Source organism: Typopeltis vanoorti, chromosome 24, assembly GCF_054136105.1.
Source record: "Typopeltis vanoorti isolate ZY-2024b chromosome 24, IOZ_Tvanoo_1.0, whole genome shotgun sequence".
NCBI classification, from domain to species: Eukaryota; Metazoa; Arthropoda; class Arachnida; order Uropygi; family Thelyphonidae; genus Typopeltis; species Typopeltis vanoorti.
Window position 1 is genome coordinate 13,684,147 of NC_143572.1, and position 25,362 is coordinate 13,709,508.

The window sequence follows — 25,362 nt, forward strand, 5'->3', positions numbered from 1 at the left end:
GAGATGATGTTATTTACCTTTTCCAGGACAAGCATAAGATCGGGCTATAGCAAATATCGAACAACAGCATCTTGCAATTGGTTGTCTGCTTGCAATTGCTCTTACTTTGCAAAGGCTATACAGAGTGATTATAAAGTCCTTGTGCAACTTTAAAACTTGACTAAGTTTAGATGTACGAAGGATATTAATACATTGCAAAAGGAATATAAAATCTTAAATATTACAATTTTACTACAATACATTTCGAATTCTTAATCATGAGCATAAGCCATCTTTCGTCATACATCGTGCAAACCTGTCTTCCCAACAAATTTCTTGAAACCTTCCTTAGGTGTTGCGCAGTGATTCGTGCATTGCTTCTGTGATCTCAGATTTTTGACTAGCATCTAAGAAAGTTAGTTTTGATGAGTATACACAAATTTGTATACTCATAAAACAATTTTGGTATGATCCAGTAAAAATAGTCCAGTGAGACAAATCAGGAGAAACGAGGGAGCCAAGCAATTAGTGTCTAGATTTTCCGCTCCACTTATTCAGAAATCTTTGAGCATGCGATGCATAATGATAAGGTGCGTCATCTTAATAAAAGAAGATACTATTTAAATGATTTAACCGTCACAGTTCAGGGATGAAGAAATATTCTGCGACTTTACCCGATAACATTCACTATTGGATGTTGTGTATTGAGAAAATAATAATAAAAAAAAAGAATGGATCGATAAGGCATGACTTCATCAGGACTCGGCAGACATTGATTTTTAGAGTCTATTTGATGTTTCCAGACCGCTTGAGTTTCCTTTTTCCCAAAATGCAGCAATTGTGGCGGTGGACTGTATCCCTAATGTGGAAGGTTGCCTCATCAGAAAACGTCTAAAAAACTCATGATTTTTGACCATATAATATCAGAAATCATTCTCGCATTGAATCTTCTGCGCACTAATGATGCTATGATGTTTAGTCCAACAGATGCTGCTTCAATTTTTTGAAGCAGGCATCTGTGGAATGATTTTTGTGGACATCTTTCAAATGCTTCCTGGACTCAGTCTTCTCGCTCACTGGTGGCCTTCCACTTCTTGGAAATCTGATCTGAATTTACGCTCATATTTACAAACTATCAAAATATCTTTTGTATAGAGTTGTCGCTATTTACTGATTATTACCCTCCCCTATTTAAAAAATACACTTGTTTATTTGAAAAAAAATAAAATACCTTCAAATACAAAGTGACAAGGTGAAAGTAAGACTGAAATAGATTTCTCACTTTATAAACATTCCCTGACTAGATTTATTACTAAAAGAATTTACCCAGAATACTGGTTTTCACTATCCATGAGAGATGCTTCTCATTAAGAGGAAAAAATATAAATAAATAGAAGAAATTGCTATTGAGTTTCCCAAATCATAAAATTGTATACAAAGCCTTTCAAACAGCACCCATTTTTCCCATCGTTCCTCCTGTCTACCATTGAAACAGGCATGTATACTGTAGATCTTTCCCATTGGCAAAACAGTGGTATGCAACGTACATCTTTTTTTCTTTTTTGTACGTTTACTGTACATACACACACCATTTTTTTTTTCTATTCACTGAGAGATATTTATCCTCTACTGTATATATATATTTATATATTTATTTATTTATCTTATATTTTAATTGAACATATTTATTTATTTAATTGAACACACTGAAAAGTTTTAGTTTATTTATGTTTAATTAAATTGAAATATATATAGTCCTTATAAGGATTGGCTTTAAGGGGCGAAGCAAGAATGCTTTTCATCTTCCCCGTTATCTGTAGAGATAAGGTGTTATTGAGCTATTAAATTAAAGCTCTGATCATGGCAGGAGGGTAACAGCAATAGCCGAGCCTCAGTTAGAACTTCATTGGCCACAGCATTGCCATCCATTATCCTCCAAGGGTATGGTGGTTCTCACCTGAAAGAATTAAATTGAAATGTCTTTACAATTCCTTATTATACTATTTTTATATTAAAAATTAATAGGTGTGATATATTGGCCATAACTGTCTTATGCAATTTATTAGAAAATTCACATAAAATGAAAAGAAACATATATTCACCGAAATTATTTTAAGTTTATATAAAATATTTATTTTAGAACAGTTACTTGTTTTTGAAAAGAAAAACAAACAAAGCTGTATATCCTTTGGTTATTCAAGTATTAAAACTGACGTTGAGATTCATGTTACGGTGTTCATTTGTTGCTACTGTTAAACTCCGAACTGATGCATGAAGCATATAAATATTATTCAAGTATAATAAGAATCATAATTATTAAAATAATGTATTTTTTAAAATCCATTCTGTGTATATCTCATTTTCCTTTTTGAAGTTTCATTTATTCCATCAGAGTGAATGTTAATGTCTAGTTAATAAAAGCATGAAAAAAATGGAAATGCATTTTTATGTAAAAATAACGAACCTTGCTCTAAGTGGGGCACGTGATTTATTTCAAAGATAGCGCTTTTGGAAAATAAAATAATCCTCTGTTCTTACTCGTAAAATAAAAATAGCAAGCATTAAATAGCGCATACTATCTAATGAAATCTGTATTAAAACAACTACGTGTGTTGTATAAATGATTTTCTAGAAGAAAAAAAAAAGGTTTGTACAGGACGAAAATCTAGTCTGAAAAATAATTTCTCATCTATTTTGACCCATTCTCTGAATTACACACGAATTGTGCTTTCCTCATAAATTATACAATAAAACTATCAGTTCAATCGCAGTGTCTTTGTCGGAAACAAGTCAATGAACTTACCATTCTGCTTAGCGAATACGACAGAATGGAAGACAAAGGAGAGAAAAAAATGCATTAAAATATGCACCGAAGATGACGTTTCTTGCATACTTAGCATGCTTTATGTATCAGAATGATGGAGAAAGCAGCAAAAGACAATAAACCAATAACCGAACGAAGAAATTACTCATAAGAAAGGCCATTAAATGGAATAAAATAGAAAAAAAAATATGCAGATATGAAAATAGAAAGCTACCTCTTAAAGGAGGTACACTGAAAATGAACAAGATAAAATTGCTGTTGACAGTCGAAGAAAACAAATAAGGCCACAGAATATCAAAGAGAAGAAACGAAAATTATATTATGAACATGAAACAAATTCAAAAGAAAAATTTTCGAACCTGTCAAAGCGAAAAATAGGAGTTTGGAATCAAGAAACAGGAGAAATTATTAGTGTAAGAAGAACATCAAAGTAAGAGGGCGTTGCCAATTTATTAATCCATCTTGCACAAGGGATGTTTGATAAGTTTAGTTCACTTTTATTTATAATGCTTACATATATTTATATTCAATTATTATATTTATAATGTTTACAATTATTATATTTATAATGTTTACATATATTTATATTCAATTATTATATTTATAATGTTTACAATTATTATATTTATAATGTTTACATATATTTATATTCAATTATTATATTATATTATACTAAAATACAAATTAAATCCTTATAAGGACTGGCTTAAAGGGGCGAAGCAAGAATGCTTTTCATATTCCCCGTTATCTGTAGAGGACAGTGTAGGGATAAGGTGTTATTGAGCTATTAAATTAAATTAAAGCTCTGATCATGGCAGGAGGGTAACAGCAATATTAAAGCTCTGATCATGGCAGGAGGGTAACAGCAATAGCCGAGCCTCAGTTAGAACTTCATTGTCTACAGCATTGCCATCCATTACCCTCCAAGGGTATTGGATTGAATGAATTAATCACCCAGCCATCACTAAAATACAAAAAATTTAGTAAAGTATTATATTTAAATATTATATTATATTTTTAATGGTGTACTCATCTCCATTACCATCGAAGACTAGTCGTTTTATAAATTATCAAATTCATTATATCAAATTTCATTTTATTTTATATCAAAGCTTTTTTATATAAAATAAAATGGGATCTCTGTTATTTCAAAGATATTTCCACCCTTTTTAATTTTATTCATATAAAACAGCATCGTCTATGTCTTTGTTTATTTCGTCACTGTAAACACATACGTCTAAATTTTCACTTGAAAAATACGTTCCCTGACATCCAAATTGATTACCTAACGGAAAAAGAAACAGTCGAATGATTCTTTTTACCGATTTTAAACCACTCTAACTGATTGGTGCGTTTAGATAGCAGTCACATTTGTCACCGTTTGATAGCAAGCTAATAGCCCTTGACCTAAAGAAAAATTATCCTTCCAGTAAAAACCGTTTGCATTCTTGACATTATATTCTGGTGATTGCAATAGTAAATACTTATTTGTAATATCTTCTTAGGGCGAAAAAGAGTGGGCGAAATCCAAGTGTCAACATCTCTGTTTGTTCTGTGGGAAGTTTACGTAGTGAAAGAGAAATGTTAACCCTAAAAAAGTGAGATTTGAGTCTGTAGAGCATAAAGACACGATAAACTCCCAGATGCTAATGGATTTTACCTTATCTATCTGTCGCCTGGTTGCAACATCCTTTTATCTAACGTATGCTACTAGGACAACTTACCATTGCACGCATCACACGACAGCAAAATTGATAATTTCTTTCACACTTGTCGATAAGATTATTTCTCGTCTGGCACTGCTCCAAGTTAAACGCCACCTGTCAATAACCTTGACAAGATGCCTCACTCACGAAAAGCCCAACGTTACGAACAAATCAATAGAGTTTAGCGATGGTGTTTGTGATTCCAACTTCGTTTTTTTTTTTTTTTTTCTGCTTCTTCTTCTTCTTTTTAACTTCTGGTTAGCGAGTTATTTCTGATCTTATAGTTTGTTAAGGTTAGGAAAGACGAAATGTCCAATTCGCTAGCAAATCCTTTGCTACTTTAAACTCCAATGAATTCTGTACAAAGAAAAGCAAAAGAAGAAGGCGACTAAGCATGAAAGCAAAACACCAAATTTGTTGGGCAGTGTATTTCGTAAAATACATTTATATTAAGATTTTAAATTTAAAAATAATATTTTAATTAAAATACATATTATATTATATAAAAGCGAAGAAATCTAGAGATAACTAAAATAATTAAATTTAATATTCAAGATAACCATTCTTAGTTTCATACACCTTATATTAAAATATATAATTATAATATTTATTTATAAGTACGAGGTGCCAATATTTTTGGGACGAGATGCGGTGATTGATTCATTCAATCCAACACCCTTGGAGGGTAATGGATGGCAATGCTGTAGCCAATGAAGTTCTAACTGAGGCTCGGCTATTGCTGTTACTCTCCTGCCATGATCAGAGCTTTATTAGCTCAATAACACCTTATCCCTAAACTGTCCTCTACAGATAACGGGGAAGATGAAAAGCATTTTTGCTTCGCCCCTTTAAGCCAGTCCTTATAAGGGCCAATATTTTTATGATGGTTAGGGGAAAGTCCACCACACCCTTGGAGGGTAATGGATGGCAGTGCTGTAGCTAATGAAGTTCTAATTGAGGTTCGGCTATTGCTGTTACTCTCCTGCCATGATCCGAGCTTTAATAGCTCAATACTGTCCTCTACAGATAACGGGAAACATGAAAAGCATTCTTGTTTTACCCCTTTAAGCCAGTTCTTTTAAGGACTAATGTTTTAGAAAATCATTTATGCATAATATAATTAAATTTTGGGAAATTTTTGAAAGAAAAACATTAAAATAAACGTACTTAATCAAAATTTAGAAAATGGAATTAATAAGATATTTATTTTGTATGGCAATAATTATTTAATATTATATTATTTATTGGGTCCGAATGCAAATTACTTTGGTGATCAATTAAAATATTTAAAAAATGATTATTTATTATTATTTACACATTGCGAAAACGTTATTGTAATATAACCATGCCATAATTCATATATTATTTAAGAGGATTTCAGTATAACATATTCTGGAAATATTGGAAGAAATATAATTAATAAATAAATCATGTTTGAATTTGAATTTTTATATATTATGTTTCATGTAAAAAATGATTTAATTTTTAATAAATTATGTTTAATTTTAATATATTATGTCTATGAATTTAATTTTTTCGACGCCTATCTCCCTTTAAAATATATTCAGAAAACACACAACAAGATACCACCTAGATGGAGCACTGTTCCTATGGAAACAGTGTGGGCCACCAACAATTTGTCACGTAACACAGGGAAAAATTAAATTTCGTAACTATCTCTAACACGGTTGGTTTAATGACTTTTCAAATTCAGATTTTAATCTCATTATCGTCGTTTTAATTGAATCTAAATCGATTTCATTCCAAGATAGGCGATGACCACAATAAACCCGGCTGTAAAGGCCAACATCGAGGTGGTCCTCAGCCTTTTTTTAGTGCCAGATCTCCCTGAATTTGTTCCTTGTTTTATTGCTTTTATCTGTTCATTGGGTTTTACGGATTTCTATTCTCCCTTTTACTGGTTTTATAGTATTTTTTAATATTCTACTTTAATTTTAATTTATTTGTTTACTCTTTGGTTTTAGTGTATTTTTTTTTCGTTTTGGGACTTTTCCTTTAATGAGTGAAAAGTCAAATGCTCTTTTTAAAAATACCCGGTGGATCAACTGTTAAAATTAGTCAACAGACCTCTTTCTTTCTCCTGTTTTACTATCTCACTCTATCTGTTTCTCTTCCTCTCTCGGCTGAATGTCAGCGCCACTTTTATTCTCTCATCATTGGCCCTTTGAGTATAAAATAAAAAAGCAGCATAATATATAATTATTTATATTAATTAGAATAATACAATTAATTAGTATAAAACATAATATATTGGGGAAATACTAGAATATATTAATGAATATAATATGAGAACTAATAGAAAAATATATAAGAACTTCATATATATATATATTAAAAATTACTAGAAGAAATATTAAATAATTATTTATACACATGCAAAATTTTAGAAAAACAATTTTTCAATGAAAATATTATTATTTTTTTTTACAATAACAGCAGTCGTTATGAAGATTATAATTACTGAAAATCATAATGATTTTCAATAAAAATATATTAGGACGTCTCTGAAGCTATAATCAATACTATTAATTAAAATATAATTATTCATAAGACACTAGACATTCAAAAGACATAGTACATAATGTATTATTTACTATTAGTGAAATAAAACAATTTTATCTTTTGTTTTTCTTGGTAAGCAGAAGGATAAGTATTAGTATTATGACAATTCATCCATCTGATGATGAAGTTTATTCTCTTTTAATATCCTAGTAGATATCAGCTAAACTCGATCTTTTTTTCTTTTCAATTTCTATATATTGTCTCTAAATTATTAACTTAAATTAAAATTTAAATTTAAAAAATAAAAATTTAATTTTAATTAAAACTTAAATAATGCTTTGTAAATATGTATAAATCATCCATTTACAATGGATGATATATACATATTTCTTCCACAGTAGCTCAGTATTTAACTTCAAAATGCCAGTATTTTATTGTAATACAAAAGATAAATGTAGAGAAGTAAAAACACTTGTTACCATCCTCCGAGGTCCTGATGTATTATATGTCACAAACCATATGTTCATGGCAGACCACTGCAGCCATATCGTGATCTAAGAGGTATATATTATTGTCTGAAATAGTGTTACAGTGGATATTCTTTGATTTATGGGTTAAACGCGTACATGAAAAACCATACCTGCTGGCTAAGCGATAAAATAATCCTAAAACACGCAATTGGGAATACATTTTTAGTTTAAATACTCCAATGAAAGATCGCTCACTCTTTCATTTTTATGTTTTAATATATTCTATTTTCAAAAAATAAAAAAGTGCTTTGTGAAATGGCATTCTACACTTCAGTTTCAGATATGATCTGCTGCATTCTGGCATCTCAAGACTGCCTTGGATCAGGTGGTGTTAGCCTTTTTTTTATTTATTGTTATCCCTCTGATTCTCTTTCTAAAAGACTTGTGAATACATAATATGCTGATCAAACAGCAGCCAGCAAGCCATGACAGCCACATTACAGCGAATTCGTTGAAACAGAGATAACCCACGTTCGGTACCCTACTCGCCTGTCACTTTACATTAGACTGTCCTCGTTATATTTACCTTGCAAACAGTTGTTTGTTTTAGCAATTTGGGTCTTCACTTTACTTCTACACACATCTGCTGTCATTTATCATCTGCATTTTTTTCCCTTATCTAATTCCCTGAGTTATTTGAAGATCTAAATTCAAGACAAAGTTTAACGTAATTCTTTTAAAAAAAAATTGTTATTCAGGTAGATAGTTGAGCTAACATAAACAGACTTATTTGTATAAAGAGGCGATGAGATATAAAACGTCATTACAGTTCCCATAGTGACGTTTTTTTTTTATTTTGTTTTACTTTGAAGAATGGTTTTATTTTAGAGATTGACGTAGAAATTCCAGAAGCTAAATTTCATGTATTATTAACGCAAAAGGAGTCAGCATGTATAATTAGTTTCTGATTAGCCCCTCACACACACACTCTGGAACTTGTCCAGCTTAATTGATGATAATAGGAACAATGGCATTGCGCTGATTGGTCTTAGGAACAGTTACCAAGCAACACAATTAAGGATGTTATTCATCTACATCTTCGTACTGTTTTTTTTTTTTTTTGTAAGTATTGATTACTTACCTTTGATGTGTCTGATACTTGGATACTTGTAAAGTGGCACATTGTTGGGAAGTGAATAAGAATGCTTTCAGTTAGCTCGTTTGTGACATAAGTCTGATAATCCTTCCATCATGTGGGGCTACCATCTTCTCATCGATCACATGATGCAAACACTGTTATATCATTCCTACCGCTATCCACCATAATATGAATAATGCACTACAGACTAGTAAGTATGTATTTATTCCTGAGAAATTTTATTTCCTCGATAACACTCTTAAAAACAAAAAAGGTCCCACCCATATCCTTCAATATCTAATGGGAAACAAAACAAACAAAACAAAACAAAAAATTAATTTTGTAAATGCTTCTTTGTATTCTTTGCTGCAACTTTTAGATGTCTGCATCTATCGCTTTCCTTAGTAGCGTTGTCGCTGTTTTATTGGTTTCACGGTTGAACAACCAACTAAACTCTTGCTTTAAACAACTCTTTGAGTCATACGATATGTGTGCCGACTTTTTATCATGTTTAAGAAAATTCAACTGCATGCGTAGTTTATATAACTACCTTCAAGATTTCGGGAGGGGAGACACAAGAAGACTGCCTTATTTGAGTTCCTTCAGTATGATAAAAATATAAAATATTTTACAGTAATAAAATATGACATATACAATTTCTATATAACAAATCGAGTATTTTTAAATTTTCACAGCTCGTGAAAGAAGAGGAGGATCCATGCGAAAATAAAAGTTTTACTAAATAATGTATCTATATTTTATAAAATACTTAAGGATTTTAAATATAATATTCTATATATTTTAATAAATTAAATATTTCTATTTTTTCCTTTTTATCTAATTATATAAAAATACACCATTTTATTTTACATTTCACGTAAGTTGAAATAGTAAAATTTATAGAATGGATTTTGTTCATATATTGCAATATTTATGAAATGATTTGTATCTGTATTTATTTGATCCATAAATAAATGTATATAGAGTAGAATAGAGAGGAATCGGATAGTCACAATTTATCCCACGCTCAATACGTAGTTATCGGACCTTGAGGGAACAGATCTGGGCATGACAGAATCCGATGAACGTTCCCATTTTATTGTATACAACAGTTTTTCTTTTCCATCTCTCTATAACAAAAAAATGTATGACGAAGTTTAGGCAACGGGTCGTTAGTCAGCGAAATGGAACGCAAACCAGACAATAGCTTATATCAAGTTTTTGGATAGCGTGTAATGGTTGACTTTGTGAATGTTTAGTTGATATTAAAATGATAAAACGTATCCGGTTTATGGAAAGATTTTTGAATATATTCCATCGCATCCTTTCTATCCATTGGATTGTCATATTCCCAGGCATCCCATAATCGGAAGAAATAGAAGCTAACAAGAAAATGTCATTTTCCGCCTTGGTGACCATCTTGTACACAGGTTTTGAATAACATAATTATTAGCTAACAAGTGCTGTCAGAAGCAGATGCTTTTCCTGACTGCATATCTTGTTGCTTAGCGGAAAACAAGTCATACGATGTGTTGTGTACGAAGCCTTTTTTTTTTTTTTTTGCACAAGAATCAGACCTTGCAGCTAACAGATTAAATTCCCCAATTTAATATTATTTTCTCCACTGCTTCAAAATTGATTTACATGATTTTTCTTGAAGACATTTTTTACAATACAACACCGGATGTCGAACAGTTCGAAGCAAAAATCCATTGCGTTGTTAGAATTTCTAAACATTTTCTTGTCACCCAAACAATTTTAAGTATTGAAGCATGAATAATGATACCATAGGTTACTTATAAATTTATTTTTCTGTTTTATATTTATTAAACAACGAATGACTATGTTATAAACATAGTGTGCCCTAAATAATTTCACACTCGTTACTTCTTTTGTCAATCTTAAACATTTCTTCTGCGATTGATTGCCTGCTTTTAAGAAAGAGATTTGGAATACCGAATCAGTCACCACTGAATCTGGTCTACAAATTCTGTGAAATGTTTCTCTTGTTGTATACTGACAACACACAGAAAATAAAAGTAATCACAACGTACATTGATTTCTTCAGGGGCACAGATATAACTCGGAAATGTATCTTGAACATGATACAAGTGCAAGCAACCATCAGTAAGTGAGATTTCTAAATTTCTTTCAAATTTTCATGTGGATTATGATTCGCCAATTACAGGCCATTATAAGATCAGAAATGTATATATTTGAATTTCCCTCTTCTGGAGGACACTCATAAGAGATTGTCTCTGGATGCATTCCAGGTAGAGTCTAGTGATCAATAGCAATCAGAAGTGAAGTGCAGTTTGCCGTAATCCTGAAATGCTCTCTAATAGGTATGTAGGAGTCAGTTGTTACCTATCTGGTGGTTCAGGTCTCCGTTGATATTCTTACGCTTTTGTATCCGTATGCACACCCTCTGTCCAAAACGAAACCGAACTTTTCGAAAATAGAAGAAACTAGTGGCGCCACCTGTTGTATCTTTTTGTTGTCGAAAGCGGTAACCTTCCTTAGTGTTGTGTCAACTGCTTATGACATTTTCTTCATTAGCAGCCGAGTTATAGTGCCAAGAGTGACAGTGTGTTTTGACGAACGGTCGGAAAATGAGTTCCAAACAGAGAGCTGCGATTGACTTTTGTGTTAAACTTGGTAAAATTTTACAGAAACGCATCAAATGCTTCAAAAAACATACGGTGATGAATCCTTATCTGTTACTCAACTTCACGAGTGGTTTAAGCGATTTAAAAGTGGTCGTAAGACGCTTGAGGACGACGAAAATTTGGGCCTTCTCAAAACTGGACTGAGAGAAATTAACATCCAGAAAGTGCGTGATTTCATCAAAAAAAAAAAAAAAAAAACGAAATTGTCCGTGAGATTGATTGAAGATGAATTGGAGATTCCAAAATCAACTGTGCACAACATTTTGACCTGAATATCGTGATGCAGGCAGCTGGTCACGTTTGCACGATAATGCACCATCTCATCGGTGAGACAGTTTTTGAGCAAAAACCAAGTTTGTGTGTGGGATCACTCGCCGTATTCACCTGATTTAGCACCCCGTGACTTCTTTCTCTTCCCCCGACTTCATTTGCCGATGAAAGGAAAGCGATACGACACCATTGAAAACGTTCAAGCGGCAGTAACCACGACCCTCGACAGTATCCCAAAAACCGATATAAAAAAACTCATTTAACGAATTAATTGACTGCGCCAAATGCTGTATCGAAGCTGAGGGAGAGTATGTTGATTGAAATAAATGATTCGAATAATTACAATTGGCCTGAGTTTTATTTTCTATCAAGAGTTCGGTTTCTTTTTGGACAGAGGGTGTAGACGATCAGGGATCAACTCCTCAACTTCTGAGGTTTCTCGTCCCTATTTCAATAGATTTCTTCGTGTAGGAATACGTCCACAAAAGCGTTTCTAATCCATCACTAGCAAGAACACAATGAATAACAGAACCAGCTATTGCAACAGTAAATGACGATAGGTCGTCTTCGGACTGACCTCATCTCCGAGACTGCAGCTTCAGATTAAGTTCAGTCTGGATAGACATTTGCTTGTCACTAGAAGTTAACACCTGTAATCCTTGTCACTTGTAGCACCCGGAATGAAACTTGCTACTAGTTTCATCTCGTTAGTTTTTTAGACTGTTTACGTTTTCTCAGTAGTCTGTGTGTGTGCGCGCGCGTACTTAAGCAGTGTCGAGCTACTGAAACTTTTAACCAATTTAGTAGAATCGTCGGCATGGAAACTGATAAGTGAGTCATTCGCCGTAACAACACAGCTCGGGCGACATTTTCTGTAAATCGCTTCACTACTGTCTCTTAATTCTTGTAAACAGGTCACAGAAGTCATGAAATAAGAAGATTACAAACGCAGAGAGAAGATACGGAATAATTAATTTGGTAAAAAGTGTCCTGTCAGTAGCAAATGAATTAAAACCGACGAAGGAAAAAAAAAAAAAAAGAATGCAAAATAGGATATTGAAATAACGCACGTGCTCAGCGATGTATTTCTTGTTATTACTTCTACCATTCCGAGAAGATATCTTCGTCTGTCACGTGACGACTCGAGACAAAAAAAAAAAAAAAAAAAAAAAAAAAAAAAAAAAAAAAGATCCACGAAACGAAGTTGAATTCGTATATAGCCTGAGGTCAAAATTACGAGATGGAGTTATGTCGGATCGGGACGTAGGAGAGAAAGAAGAGGGAGGTTTAGAAATCTCATAATGTACGGAATGTTTGCTTGCATCACTCGCTTTTAATCAGAGCGTCTGTTTGCTTAGCGTTTCCATGCGCAGCACAGAATTGGCGTAGCGTGTGCAGCAGTGGAGACTTTACCATAAGAAGTGATTTCACTCGAGGGCATCTGTCTCTCTTTCGCTTTCCTCTTCTGTCTATGCTTATTTACAGTAGCTGTCGGAAGATTCTATCGAGTCACCCACGCACTGCAGACACTGGTTATTATTTTTTTTTTATTTGCCAAAGTGATTTCATTCTCTTGCTAACTATTCATTTTAATAAATAACGAAATCAGGCTCGCAAGTGTTTCTGTGCAACTCTCACGCGCCCACACACCTTTTGGATTTCCATTCGTTTATTTTGTGTCGTCACTTAAAACTGTCACGTTACGAGTAAAGTGGTTTTGAAGAGATATTTCCTCTTTCTTTTCCTTTTTATCTTCTCCAATAGTTTTCCCATATTTTCTTTTTCTCATCGTTTTCTCTATCGATCGCTTCATCTTTCTTTCTATTTCCATAATGTTTTGTTTCTATCCTCCCATTTGTTTCAAGTCTATCTCTTTTTCATCGATATTTTTCTGTATTGTCCTTCATATTCTCATTGTTTCTACCAGTGGCGGCCGGTGAAAATTTTAAGTGGGGGTGCTGCGTATACAAAATAAAAAATATATAAATTTTTTTTTTTTTCCTAATCAGTAACCAATTTATTAATAAATAAATTTACATATTAAAAAATTGCTTTATTAAAAATATTTCACCCTCACCACGAACAAACACCAATAATAAAAGTTTCGTATCTCACAGAAATAACGCGCCCAAGCATACAACTTATCTGTACGCGACATTGCCCAAATGAGCAGTGTCGGAATCGCTTGTAACGTGCAATCACAAGCGCAAACGAATATCGGCGAGTCTAGCTGCAATTGGCCGAATGTGATAATTCCCACACTGCGTTAGATCGCAGTGTGGGAATTATACAACATTTATATAATGTTGTAAGCATTGTTATTATTTATAAACACAAACGAAATTTAATTTTTTCATTTTTTTCCTAGGGGTGCTGCAGTGTCGCAGTGCTTATGTACGAGCCACCACTGGTTTCTACTGTCCCGATCTATCTTTATTTATCCTTCATTTTCACTCATCTTACTTCTTTTATTTTTATTCAATCTCTCTCTCATTTCTTAATGCTTTTGAACCCTGGTGACTTTCTGAACTGCTATTTCTACACACACACACACACACACACACACACACACACACATTTCCCCCCCCAGAAATACAAGGCATGCGAAATGCATTAAAGTTAGTCGAGCAACATCGTTGTCTACCAATCATTCTTACTAGATTTTGGTGTTCTACCTACAATCACGTAGTAAGGGAGTTTCCCCATAGGAATGCACCGGCAGAAGTTTTTGGAGTATTCCCTTTCGGATACGAGTAGCGTTTAAGTGACTGAAATAGCATCTCGTGACGTCAGATATGGCCCGTCCTACTGTATGCACATGAGAGTTTTCTCCAGAAAGTGCATTCGTTCAAGTCAGGTTGCGCATGGTTCTAGAATAAATAGCACTTTCTTTGTGTGTATATACTGAATTTTTTTAAAGATTTATTCGCCACTGCTCACTCTACACTTGTATTGCTATTAGTCACTTAGTTCTGAGCATAGAAAAGAAGATAAAGATATCACGTTTTGGCCTAATTACGTAATTAGCTTTCTTTTGTCTGTTTCTCAAGTTCCTCCAAAGATAGACGAAGAATTCACCAGCTCAGACACAGAGATCAGAGAAGGAGGTGATGTCAGCTTAAGATGTCGAGCTTCTGGTTCTCCAGCACCAAAAATTAAATGGAGAAAAGAAGAACAGAAAAAAGACATTCCTCCCGGGATGAAAATAGGTAAGTAATGCATCGTAAAAATCACTTGCTTCGTTAATATAATATTTTTGCTTATCTGCTTGGCAACCGATAACAAATACAGAATCATGTAGTGATTGATACTATTTAATGTTTAGCAATATATGCATAGCAGTAGCTTTTTAGACGTAAATGACTTTGGAAAATCGGTGGGGAGTCGGTCTTCCAGCTAACAACGATATTGAGCCTATTGTTGCCAGCGATTTATTAAACATCAGAACAAGAGTACGGCACTCGCATAGCTTTGCAGTCAATGATTTCAGATGCGAAGATAAAAATCCGAATTTCGAGGATGCTCGCTCTGCCAGAGATCCATTAACTCGTAAATGGCCGGGAAAAGATCTTGAAACAGTACCTCTAGTGGACAATGAATTCAAGCCATTTATTTATTTATTATTATTATTTGCTGAATGAAATTAATGTGATATTATTTCTAGTTATCCGATAATTTATTCAACAAAGTCTCGTCAATAACAACAGAAATAATTTTTTAAAAAAATTCTGAAAATTCTTTCAATTAATATACGACATTTATTCATAGCTACCATTTTTTTTTCACTTATAAATGAAGTCGTAATTTTCGGTAGTTAACATCTTTACAGTAAATGCAAGAATATCATTAAAAATATACATTACATGAAAATATAATGGAAGACATTAAAACATTTTTACGCCGCTAGAAAGAGCCACATTTAATCCATCGAGCATTTCATTCAAAACTACAGATAAAAATGAATGCGGACAATGCAATACAAAAACATCAGTTGCGACCGTTAATCTTTACCCGAACATCTTTTTTTAAGCATTCAGAAAACTTTCAAAACAATTGAACTTGAGATTGCCGTAATAGCTCTCTCTCCATCTCCGGATCTCCAAAGAATCTAAATCTACTCACTGCAAGAAAGAAAGTTAACTTTTTGGTATGTAAAAAACCTTAAATATCTTCAAGATATTCTTTTTATTTTCATTCCGAGAAACAAGGAAATTATTTGAAATATAAAAGCCAATTCACTGACGCAATGATGCGAGTTATAAAAAGAATACCGAGCTGCATTCTTTAACCTATCTTTGGATAATAGCATCCGAAGAAGAATATTCCTATTCTTAAACTCTAGAGATAACTTTTTTTCTGTTTTCTTGCTATCCAATCTACATTCCCATTCGTTGTTCATAAATATTAAGTTTTTACCTTAGCGAAATATATTCCCATAAACCCCTCGTGTGTCTTGTTATAAGGAAGCATTAACCGTTATGTATTATTCTGGGTTGTTACAAGCCAGACTTAACTTACGTGGTCCTATGCAACAACACTGCAAGAATAATCTGTGATATTCCAGCAATCTTAACTGGAGAATTTTTTCAGCGAATAAATCATACAAAAAAGAGGAAAACAGGGTGAATAAATTTGAACGCTTTGCAAGAGGAAGTTTTCTTAGTAAAAATATGTGTCTCATATACAAATGGTTGAAGAAATAGTACTAGTGGCGTTGAATTAATTACGGTAAGGTTGAAAAAATAAAAACGTTTGATTTACTAACTCTGAATGTACATTTATTTAATTATTTAAGATATTATTCATAGGTTGTGTTTTCTATCAGAGATTATTGCAAAGGTAAAAATACAAATTCGTTATTTCTGATAACAGAAATAAAGAGTTAGAAACGTAAAATAAAGTAAAAAATGTTTACTTTACTTTTGACAATTATGTCTTTAGGGGCAAGATGCTTTTCATATTCCCCGCTATCTGTTGTGGTTACGGTGAGCATAAAATTTATGAGCAATTTGCTCTGAATGGGCATGGAGATTATGCACCGCTATTGGGGATATTGGAGATCTTAGTTTTGATTTTATTATTTATATTATAGCAAAGTCATTCTTAAAAGAATTAGGTGTTTGAATGAAAATCTGAAATAATAATAAAAATTGTTAAATAATTTATTTTCATATAAATTTTCTAAAATTAAATTATATATGCATTTATTTTCTTTGACTATATTATAATTATATATTTTTATATTTTTATTTTTTCCATATCAGCTACTGGTATACAAGGAGAATTCTTCAACATTTCAAAAGTCAGCCGCCTTCATATGGGAGCTTATCTTTGTATTGCCTCTAATGGCGTTCAACCATCCGTCAGTAAACGGATAATGCTCAATGTTAACTGTAAGTACAAAGAGATTCTCTAACTGCCATCGTAGTTTCTTTATGTCAGTTGAGTAAGTTGCAAAAGGTTAAAAATTGGTATAACCGGAGAGATTGAAGTTTCGTTAACAAAAACGTCTTAATCCAAATCCCACTTTCGTAAATAAAAATCAGTAGAGAAAAATGGAGGGTGGACTAAGATTCTGCCCCTTTTTTTACCGTTCAAGACTTTATATTGTTAGGACTTCATGCTTTAATTTTGTGCGCATTTTATTTTATTTTATTTACGTCCCATTCATCGCCATCCCTCCTGTCGTAAATCTCACTCGATTTGATTATCTCCAATTCTAAGGCAAACGAAGATCAGACAAGTGGAACACTTAAACAAAATAAATTCTTAAAAACGCAACTGGGAACCGACGATTTTCTTTATTCCCTTTTTCCTGTTCAATCTATTCACAAGTTTATTTATCTCTTTCAAGTTTTATTGCTGGCGGTCAATATCCACCCGGAAAATAATTTTCTCTAATTTGTACCTTCCACTCTCATAAAGCGACTACATTTTGCAGACTTTCAAAGTGAGGGACGTTCCCCCCCCCCCCACTCCTTTCAACGCTCTCCACTCTCTCTTATTCTAACAAACTCCTGTCTTCGTTCTCTCCTCCTTCTCCTTTCATTTCATCGGCGCATTAAATTGCTTTAGCCTGCAGTGATACGACCATCACTTGTTAGAAAACTTAGCATTCCCTCAGCCCCCCCAGGAGAACTCATAAATTCGCGGCCTAACGTGAAGTCCATTTTATTTGTTAGAACGACCGGTCTCTCCAAGTAATAAGAACACTTTCGAACACAGCTCCGTTTAGCACCTGCACCCAGTTAGCACTGTTTTATCGTCAGCTCCGCACTTCGTTTGCGCAATCCCCGACTCAACCCTCCCCCCTCTTCCATCCTCTTATAGACGTCCATGATTCAATCATTGCATCCGTATTACTGAAAAAGAAAAAAAAATCTAATAACGTTAGCATCCGGGAACTTTGCACTTCATCATTCGTTTCATTTTGGAACTAATTAAACATCTAAGTGTATGCCGTACTTCGTACGACTTACTTCCGACTACTGCCTATCAAAGGCCAGAGATGTAAATAGTATAGACTGAGCTATAGAATGTGAACTCCTTTATTCGCATCCCCCCAGCGTACATTTCCTGACCTTTCCTCCCCATCACCGAGCATTTTATTGCATCTTCCGTGAAAGAACTGTCGCTTCTCTACTAATATTGTTGTGCCTTTGGGCGTCGCAATGGCACGCTTCTCCAGGGTCCACAGAAATGAGGTAAACAGGGGGGAGGGGTATAAAATTGTGTGGTAGTCTATCGTAAGATTTCCACACAATCAGAGCAAAGACGGAATGTAAAAGAAAAAATAAAGCGATGCTCTGAATCTATAATAAACTATACACTAGGCAGTTCGTCAACGAAAGAAAAAAATATTTTCCGACGGTATTAGAAATTTCATTTTAAAGTGTTATTAAATAAATTGGAACACTTAATGAGTTGGCCAAAATTAAATCTAAACAGAAAATAGAAAGTGAAAAAGAAATTTTACACCCAGTTATGAGTGACACCATAATTGGTCTCACTTAAGATAAATACATTAGCCACAATCCCTTATTAGAGTTAATTATGTGGCGATTGGTTCATTCAATCCAATACTCTTGGAGGGTAATGGATGGCAATGCTGTACCAGTGAAGTTTAACTGACGTTCGGCTGTTGCTGTTACCACCTTGGGTGATGAGATTCGAGAGTTTTTGAGTTCGCTCTCTTAAGGTTTTTGCCTTAAGGGAGCACTTTGAGTCTCCGGGGAAGGTGTTCTCCGGCAGGGCCCGCTGAGGGGTTCTTGTCGGTGAATTATTTTCCTCGGAATTTGAGCGGTTCTGCTCAGGAGTCGGGGAGCCCATCGGGGTGCTAGGATGGGGCGGCCGACACTGAGTGGAACCAACGCTGAGCGGTTCTGCTTAAACGGGGTGCTTGGACGGGGCGGCCGTCAATGAGTGGAACCAAAGCTGAGACATGGACGGTCTTTCGCCCACTATGGAGTGGCCTAGAGATCGTCCGATTTTTTGAGATTTTACCCTTTACTTACTAATCAGGGTAATGGATGGCAATGCTGTACCAGTGAAGTTTAACTGACGTTCGGCTGTTGCTGTTACCACCTTGGGTGATGAGATTCGAGAGTTTTTGAGTTCGCTCTCTTAAGGTTTTTGCCTTAAGGGAGCACTTTGAGTCTCCGGGGAAGGTGTTCTCCGGCAGGGCCCGCTGAGGGGTTCTTGTCGGTGAATTATTTTCCTCGGAATTTGAGCGGTTCTGCTCAGGAGTCGGGGAGCCCATCGGGGTGCTAGGATGGGGCGGCCGACACTGAGTGGAACCAACGCTGAGCGGTTCTGCTTAAACGGGGTGCTTGGACGGGGCGGCCGTCAATGAGTGGAAGAGCGGTTCTGCTCAGGAGTCGGGGAGCCCATCGGGGTACTAGGATGGGGCGGCCGACACTGAGTGGAACCAACGCTGAGCGGTTCTGCTTAAACGGGGTGCTTGGACGGGGCGGCCGTCAATGAGTGGAACCAAAGCTGAGACATGGACGGTCTTTCGCCCACTATGGAGTGGCCTAGAGATCGTCCGATTTTTTGAGATTTTACCCTTTACTTACTAATCAGGGTAATGGATGGCAAAGCTGTAGCCAATGAAGTTCTAACTGAGGCTCGGCCATTGCTGTTACCCTCCTGCCATGATCAGAGCTTTAACAGCTCAATAACACCTTATCCCTACACTGTCTTCTACAGATAACGGGGAAGATGAAAAGCATTCTTGCTTCCCCCTTTAAGCCAGTCCTTATAAGGATAAGAGCTAATTGAAATCGGTATCATTCCCTTTACCTGGCCTCGTTGCAAATAATTAGAGCTAATGTCACTGATCATAACTGACATTGTAATATGGCGAATAATCATTTGTACATATGAACATACTGACAGTAATTACATTACTTTGCTATAACGGACCTCTCTGCTCTTAAATTATCACTGACCTCACTCCAATAATATGGCCAGTCACTGGCCCTGGCTAGCTTCAATGGCCAGTGTCGTTGGCCTTTTGGCCAACATTGTTAGCCTTAATTATCTGCAGTGTACTATGTATGCTGCAGTGATTTACGTTATGCCTGTATGATTTGCATAAAATTATTTCTGTCTCTGTCCCAACGATGGTAGAATATACCGCTTTGTAAATAACACTCGAGATATATTTGACGATATGCAAGAAGTTTATCCCAATAACACTTGTTGCTTTTTCGAATGCAAGTGTTTATGTAAAAATGAATGCTTGATAGGTTTGAAGTGCTCAGGTAGCTCATGCTAGTAGCTTTCCAGAAGAAATATCCCCCGCGCGCGCGAGCGTGTGTGATGGGAATCTCTACCAGGTAGAAATTTCCAATGCTTTCATTAATCTTTCCCAGGTACATCAAACTTCCTTTTTTTTTCTTTTTTCTTTTTTTTTTTGTGGATTATCACGTGTTATGCATGAATGTATCCAAGAATAAACCCGTGCTTGAGGTTTGTCGCTAGACGACGGAGTGTTCGGAAGATTGCATCTATAAAACTCCCCGTGTATTCCCTAATTCCCTATATACTCTAATATCACATTTTTACAAAGTTTGTTTTATTTTTTACTAGGTCTACAGTATTATACGCCAATACATCCCATGTATCGTAGAGTGGAAGATGCACGCTATATCCTTCCTATTCAGAAATGCAGAAAAATCCCGTTGGTAGAGTAATTGCGTCCCGGATATTCTCATACCTCGTTTTATTTGCAGTCTTGTTTTGCACATGCAAGACCTCCAGACGCGCGAGGGCGTGTATATATGTATGTTTAAAAATTATCTTTATTATCATTATTAAAGGCGTCCGTACACTTTTTTCTTTTTTAAAAAAAAAGAAAGAAAGAAAAAGAAAACTTTATATAAAAGGAAAATTCTAAAAAAATAAAAAATAATTAAAAAAATAAGATAAAAATGACAAATACTGGTTTCTGCTTCATACAAAAGGATCGATGTCTTCACATTCTTTTAAAACCTCCCAAAATAAATGTAAAAACTCTACAATACTGTTATTATTTGATGATATATTATTTAGTTCTATTCGCATTGGTATACGTATTTCTAAAACCTACAATGCATGAATTAATATAAACAACTGTTCGAACGATGTATAAGAAATATCTCTAGATACGGTAAAATTATGGATATATGTAGTCGTCGAATATATATACATGTATCTTTAAACAGGTTGTCTGTTTATACAGTACTTGATTAAAAAAGTGTTTACTTTGTATTTTGGTGGAATGCATAAGTCCGTCACTGTCAGCTGGAAAGCTATTTTCAATAACCAACAGACAAGATGTAATGGAGAAAGGAAATTTTTATCCGATGCAAAAATATCAAATTCGTATTTTCGTGGGCCGTTTGCAGAAATAACGATTTGATAGTAAAAAGCTGTCATGGTTTTCCCATCTTTCAGATGCAACTGTGATTTTAATTATCGATTTTCTTTACCCAAAATTGATTTTTGCTAGCGATTTCCAATACGTTTTTGCCATTCAACTTTTCATTGTTGAAACCAAAAGAGTAACATGTTTGACAATAATACATTCCTACTGCGTTAGATTACAATGAAAAAATCTCCACAGCGTTTTGAGTAAATTGTGCGATTGTTGAAATCTGTATTTTTGTTGTATTTTGATGTTGAAATCTACATTTTGGTTGTTTTTTTGCGGTTGTTGAAATCTGCATTATTTACTATTGTTGAACTCAGCATTATTTGTGATTGTATTGTTGAAATCTGCATTTTTGTAATTTTTTTGCGATTGTTGAAATCTACATTTTTGTTATTTTTTTATGTTGAAATCTGCATTTTTGTTGTATTTTGATGTTGAAATCTACATTTTGGTTGTTTTTTTGCGGTTGTTGAAATCTGCATTATTTACGATTGTTGAACTCAGCATTATCTGTGATTGTATTGTTGAAATCTGCATTTTTGTTGTTTTTTTGCTGTTGTCGAAATCTGCATTTTTGTTGTTTTTTTTGCCGTTGTTGAAATCTGCATTTTTGTTGTTTTTTGCGGTTGTTGAACTTGGCATTTTTTGAATCGTTGGAATCTGCATTTTTGTTGTTTTTTGTTGCTGTTGAAATCTGCATTTTTTTGCGATTATTGAAATTTTCAAAAACAAAGAAAGAAAGAAATAAAAATGTGGGATGAAAACAATCTGTGCGTTTATTGAAATCTGCATAATTTGGCATGTTCACGTACAGCATTAGAACCAAAATCAGTTTTATTTTTATTTTCTTGTCTATTTCTTTACAGAATCTTTTAATAAAAAAATATGATTAGAGTTATTTTAATTGATTAAGCAAAAATTACATCCGGCTGCTATTGTAACCTACGTCATTTTGTCTTTCTAGAAACAATTATACAGACAAATAAAAGAAAACCCATGTTACTAAAGACAAGACAAGACAAAAAAAAACTATAAAAATGATCATTGGCGTAAACTTCACAAACTAAACAAACTCAAAAAACTATAATTCGAAACCAATAGATAAATAGAAATACACCCAATCCACGAGAAAATTACGAAAGTTAACTGAAATATTTATTACATAAGGTGTTTAACAAAGTCTTGTTCGGTCGAATATTAAAGCAACCGCTTCCCCTTATCAGTATTAAAAAATCCATCTCGGCAGCAAAAATATGGGCCATAAAGCAGGCCTCATATTTTATAGATGAAGACCTTTCGCATTTCATGTTTTCTTATCTTTTCCTTACACAGTGACCACATCTGGCACTCTCCGAAATGATTTATTAGCTCGTGCACAAGGGGTGAGCGTGTGCGATTGCAGCCTCCATTACATTTCGGAAATTCTTTTCCTCTTACTGCAACGGATAAGTGGAACTATGATTAGCAGGTAATACGCTATTTGTGATTGGGAGTTCTTGTCGCTAATCACCTGCCTATTGTTGTAAATCCTTCTTTCTCTCTCTCTCTCTCTCTCTCTCTCTGGAACACACGTCACGTCCGCATATAGAATGAATTCTCTCTCTCTCTCTCTCTCAGCTTCGAAAAAATATATTCAAGCAGCAATTCTTTAAGCCTGGTCGGTTCTCTGTCACAAGCAGCTCTTCGTCACCATTATACAAGTTCGAAAGAAGAAGACGGTGTGCAAACATAATACATCCAATCAAAATACCGTCGCATGCTGATGGCAATAGCCTCTGTGGCCACTCACATCCTATCCTTTCGAGTTTTGCTTAGGCCTGCGGGGTCTAACAATGCGCTCTCATTTCCCCCCGTTCAAACCATCTACTTTCAAGTTGTTTATCATTTACAAATGCACTTCGCATTTCTCGCATTAGTTTGTCCTTTTATTTTTTTATGTATGCAATTGCTAATGGTTCAATGAACTATATAGAGAGATTTTCTGCATTTCTATTAAATCGAAATAGCTGAATTTGGTTGTGTATGTTAGCTACCTTGACGAGTTTGATATCATTATAATAGCAGAGCTTACTCAACAAAAAGTTTATTTTTCTCTATTATATTTATGTGGAGAGAAAACAATTCTGGACATAGATGCAGCCTATTTATACTGAGGTTTAACTCAGTCACAAAACGCATGCTCGACAATGCACTTTTCAATTAATTGTTTTTAAGAAAGCACGAGGTGATTGTTGAATATCACAACACACTAAACAATGGGTTAAATGTACACAGGTCTGATCGGATGTTATAGGCAACAAACTAAATCAACATTGTTGCAAATAAAATTGGATTTTCTGGATTCTTTACGGAAAAAAATTGCATTCATCTATTGATTGCGTTAAGGGTAATACGAAGATGATATTAAAGCAAAAAAAAAAAAAAACTCGTTGAAACAAATAGATATTTGCACTTGGCACTACGAGAATTAGTTCACTAGTAAGTTTTCAGAAAATTATTTTTAAAAAGACAAAGATTCCCTTCACATTATGATGTCTCTACCTCTTACTGCAATGGTGATCTAAAGTGGAAAAGATGGGGATGTTGCACTGTTTGATTCCTATCTTTTGATAGTTGCACCTACTTTGTCATGACCTTAGTATCCTTTCAAAGTTCGCTCAAAAGAGAAGAGGAAATTGTGATCTATCTATTGCTTAAGACATTCTACAGTCAGCTATCTAGAATTTAACGTCGTTTGCTATTTCCTCCTTCGACTGCTATCATCAATAGTACTGATATCTACACAGAGTACCATTTTTATCTCTTAACAGTTCCACTTTATGGAGTATTCGCTATTTGGCCACAAGATGGCAGTAATTCTACTTACTCTCCACACCATTCGGTAGTTAAAACGAATATGCACTATGATTCCGGAAATATCATCTTTTGTATGTCGGTCTTTATAAACGGGTTTCCTCTCTTTCTACCATTTTCGGAGCTTGATCAGGGGATGCTTCCTTCTTATCTTCGTTTAGTTACATCATTGCTACAATTTCCACGTTCACACACAATCATTTACCGCCGTATCGTGTCCTAGTAAAAGCTAGCGAATCGCATGCTTGTATTTGAACGGTCGCCCTGACCTCGCAAACAAATCCATCAAGGATTTTATTGAGCGCACAATAAAAGATTCATTCCTAGTAGCAAGAGTTTTGTTTCGTGGATTTCTGTGTATTAAATAGTTATTATTTTACGATACAATGTTTTACCTCCTGAGTAAACATTGTTTATTATAACAGATTTATGTCTCATTCGAAGCAGTTTAATTGTAGCCAAATAACGGTATTCCATTGCATTTCTGTTTTTGTAATTCATATGAAATCTGCAACATTATTAGATAGCATAAGATGAGTTCAATCACTGAAAACATGTGCGCATGCTCGATAATATTCAATTGTACTTTTCAGTTAATTGTTGTTAAGACAGCATGAGATGGTTGCTAAGCAACAAGCCATGCTGAACAATGAATAAATATATACAGCATATTGTATTTTGTTTCATTGTTACAATATAGTGAAATATTTTATTTTTAAGGTTCTTTTTATGAAGATAAACGAAAAACAAAAACTTCAGCAACGTTCTTAATTATGGCCAAAAGTCACAATTCGCGAATGTCATCATCCCATTCTTTGAATGTTCACTTTTATGGCCAATGGTTTGAATTTGTGCATGTAGTTATACGGTACAGCTATGATTAGATTAAAATAGATTAGAAAAATAATTGCAATCACTTTTTTTTGTTGAACACTTGAAATACCTAAGTATGATAATCATTCTGTCGTTGGAAAGGCATGGCTTCGAATTTCAGTAAGAACGCATGATGATTTT

General features: G+C 34.3%; 1 protein-coding gene across 1 annotated transcript in view; it reads left to right on the forward strand.

Moving 5' to 3' along the window:
- Nucleotides 1–25,362, forward strand: part of LOC150092934 (lachesin-like) — a 349,114-nt gene that overhangs the window by 291,416 nt on the left and 32,336 nt on the right. Inside the window, exons 4-5 of the mRNA XM_090413285.1 lie at nucleotides 14,630–14,788; nucleotides 16,844–16,972. Coding sequence (XP_090269411.1) covers nucleotides 14,630–14,788; nucleotides 16,844–16,972 — 288 coding nt within the window. The remainder of the gene's footprint in view (nucleotides 1–14,629; nucleotides 14,789–16,843; nucleotides 16,973–25,362) is intronic.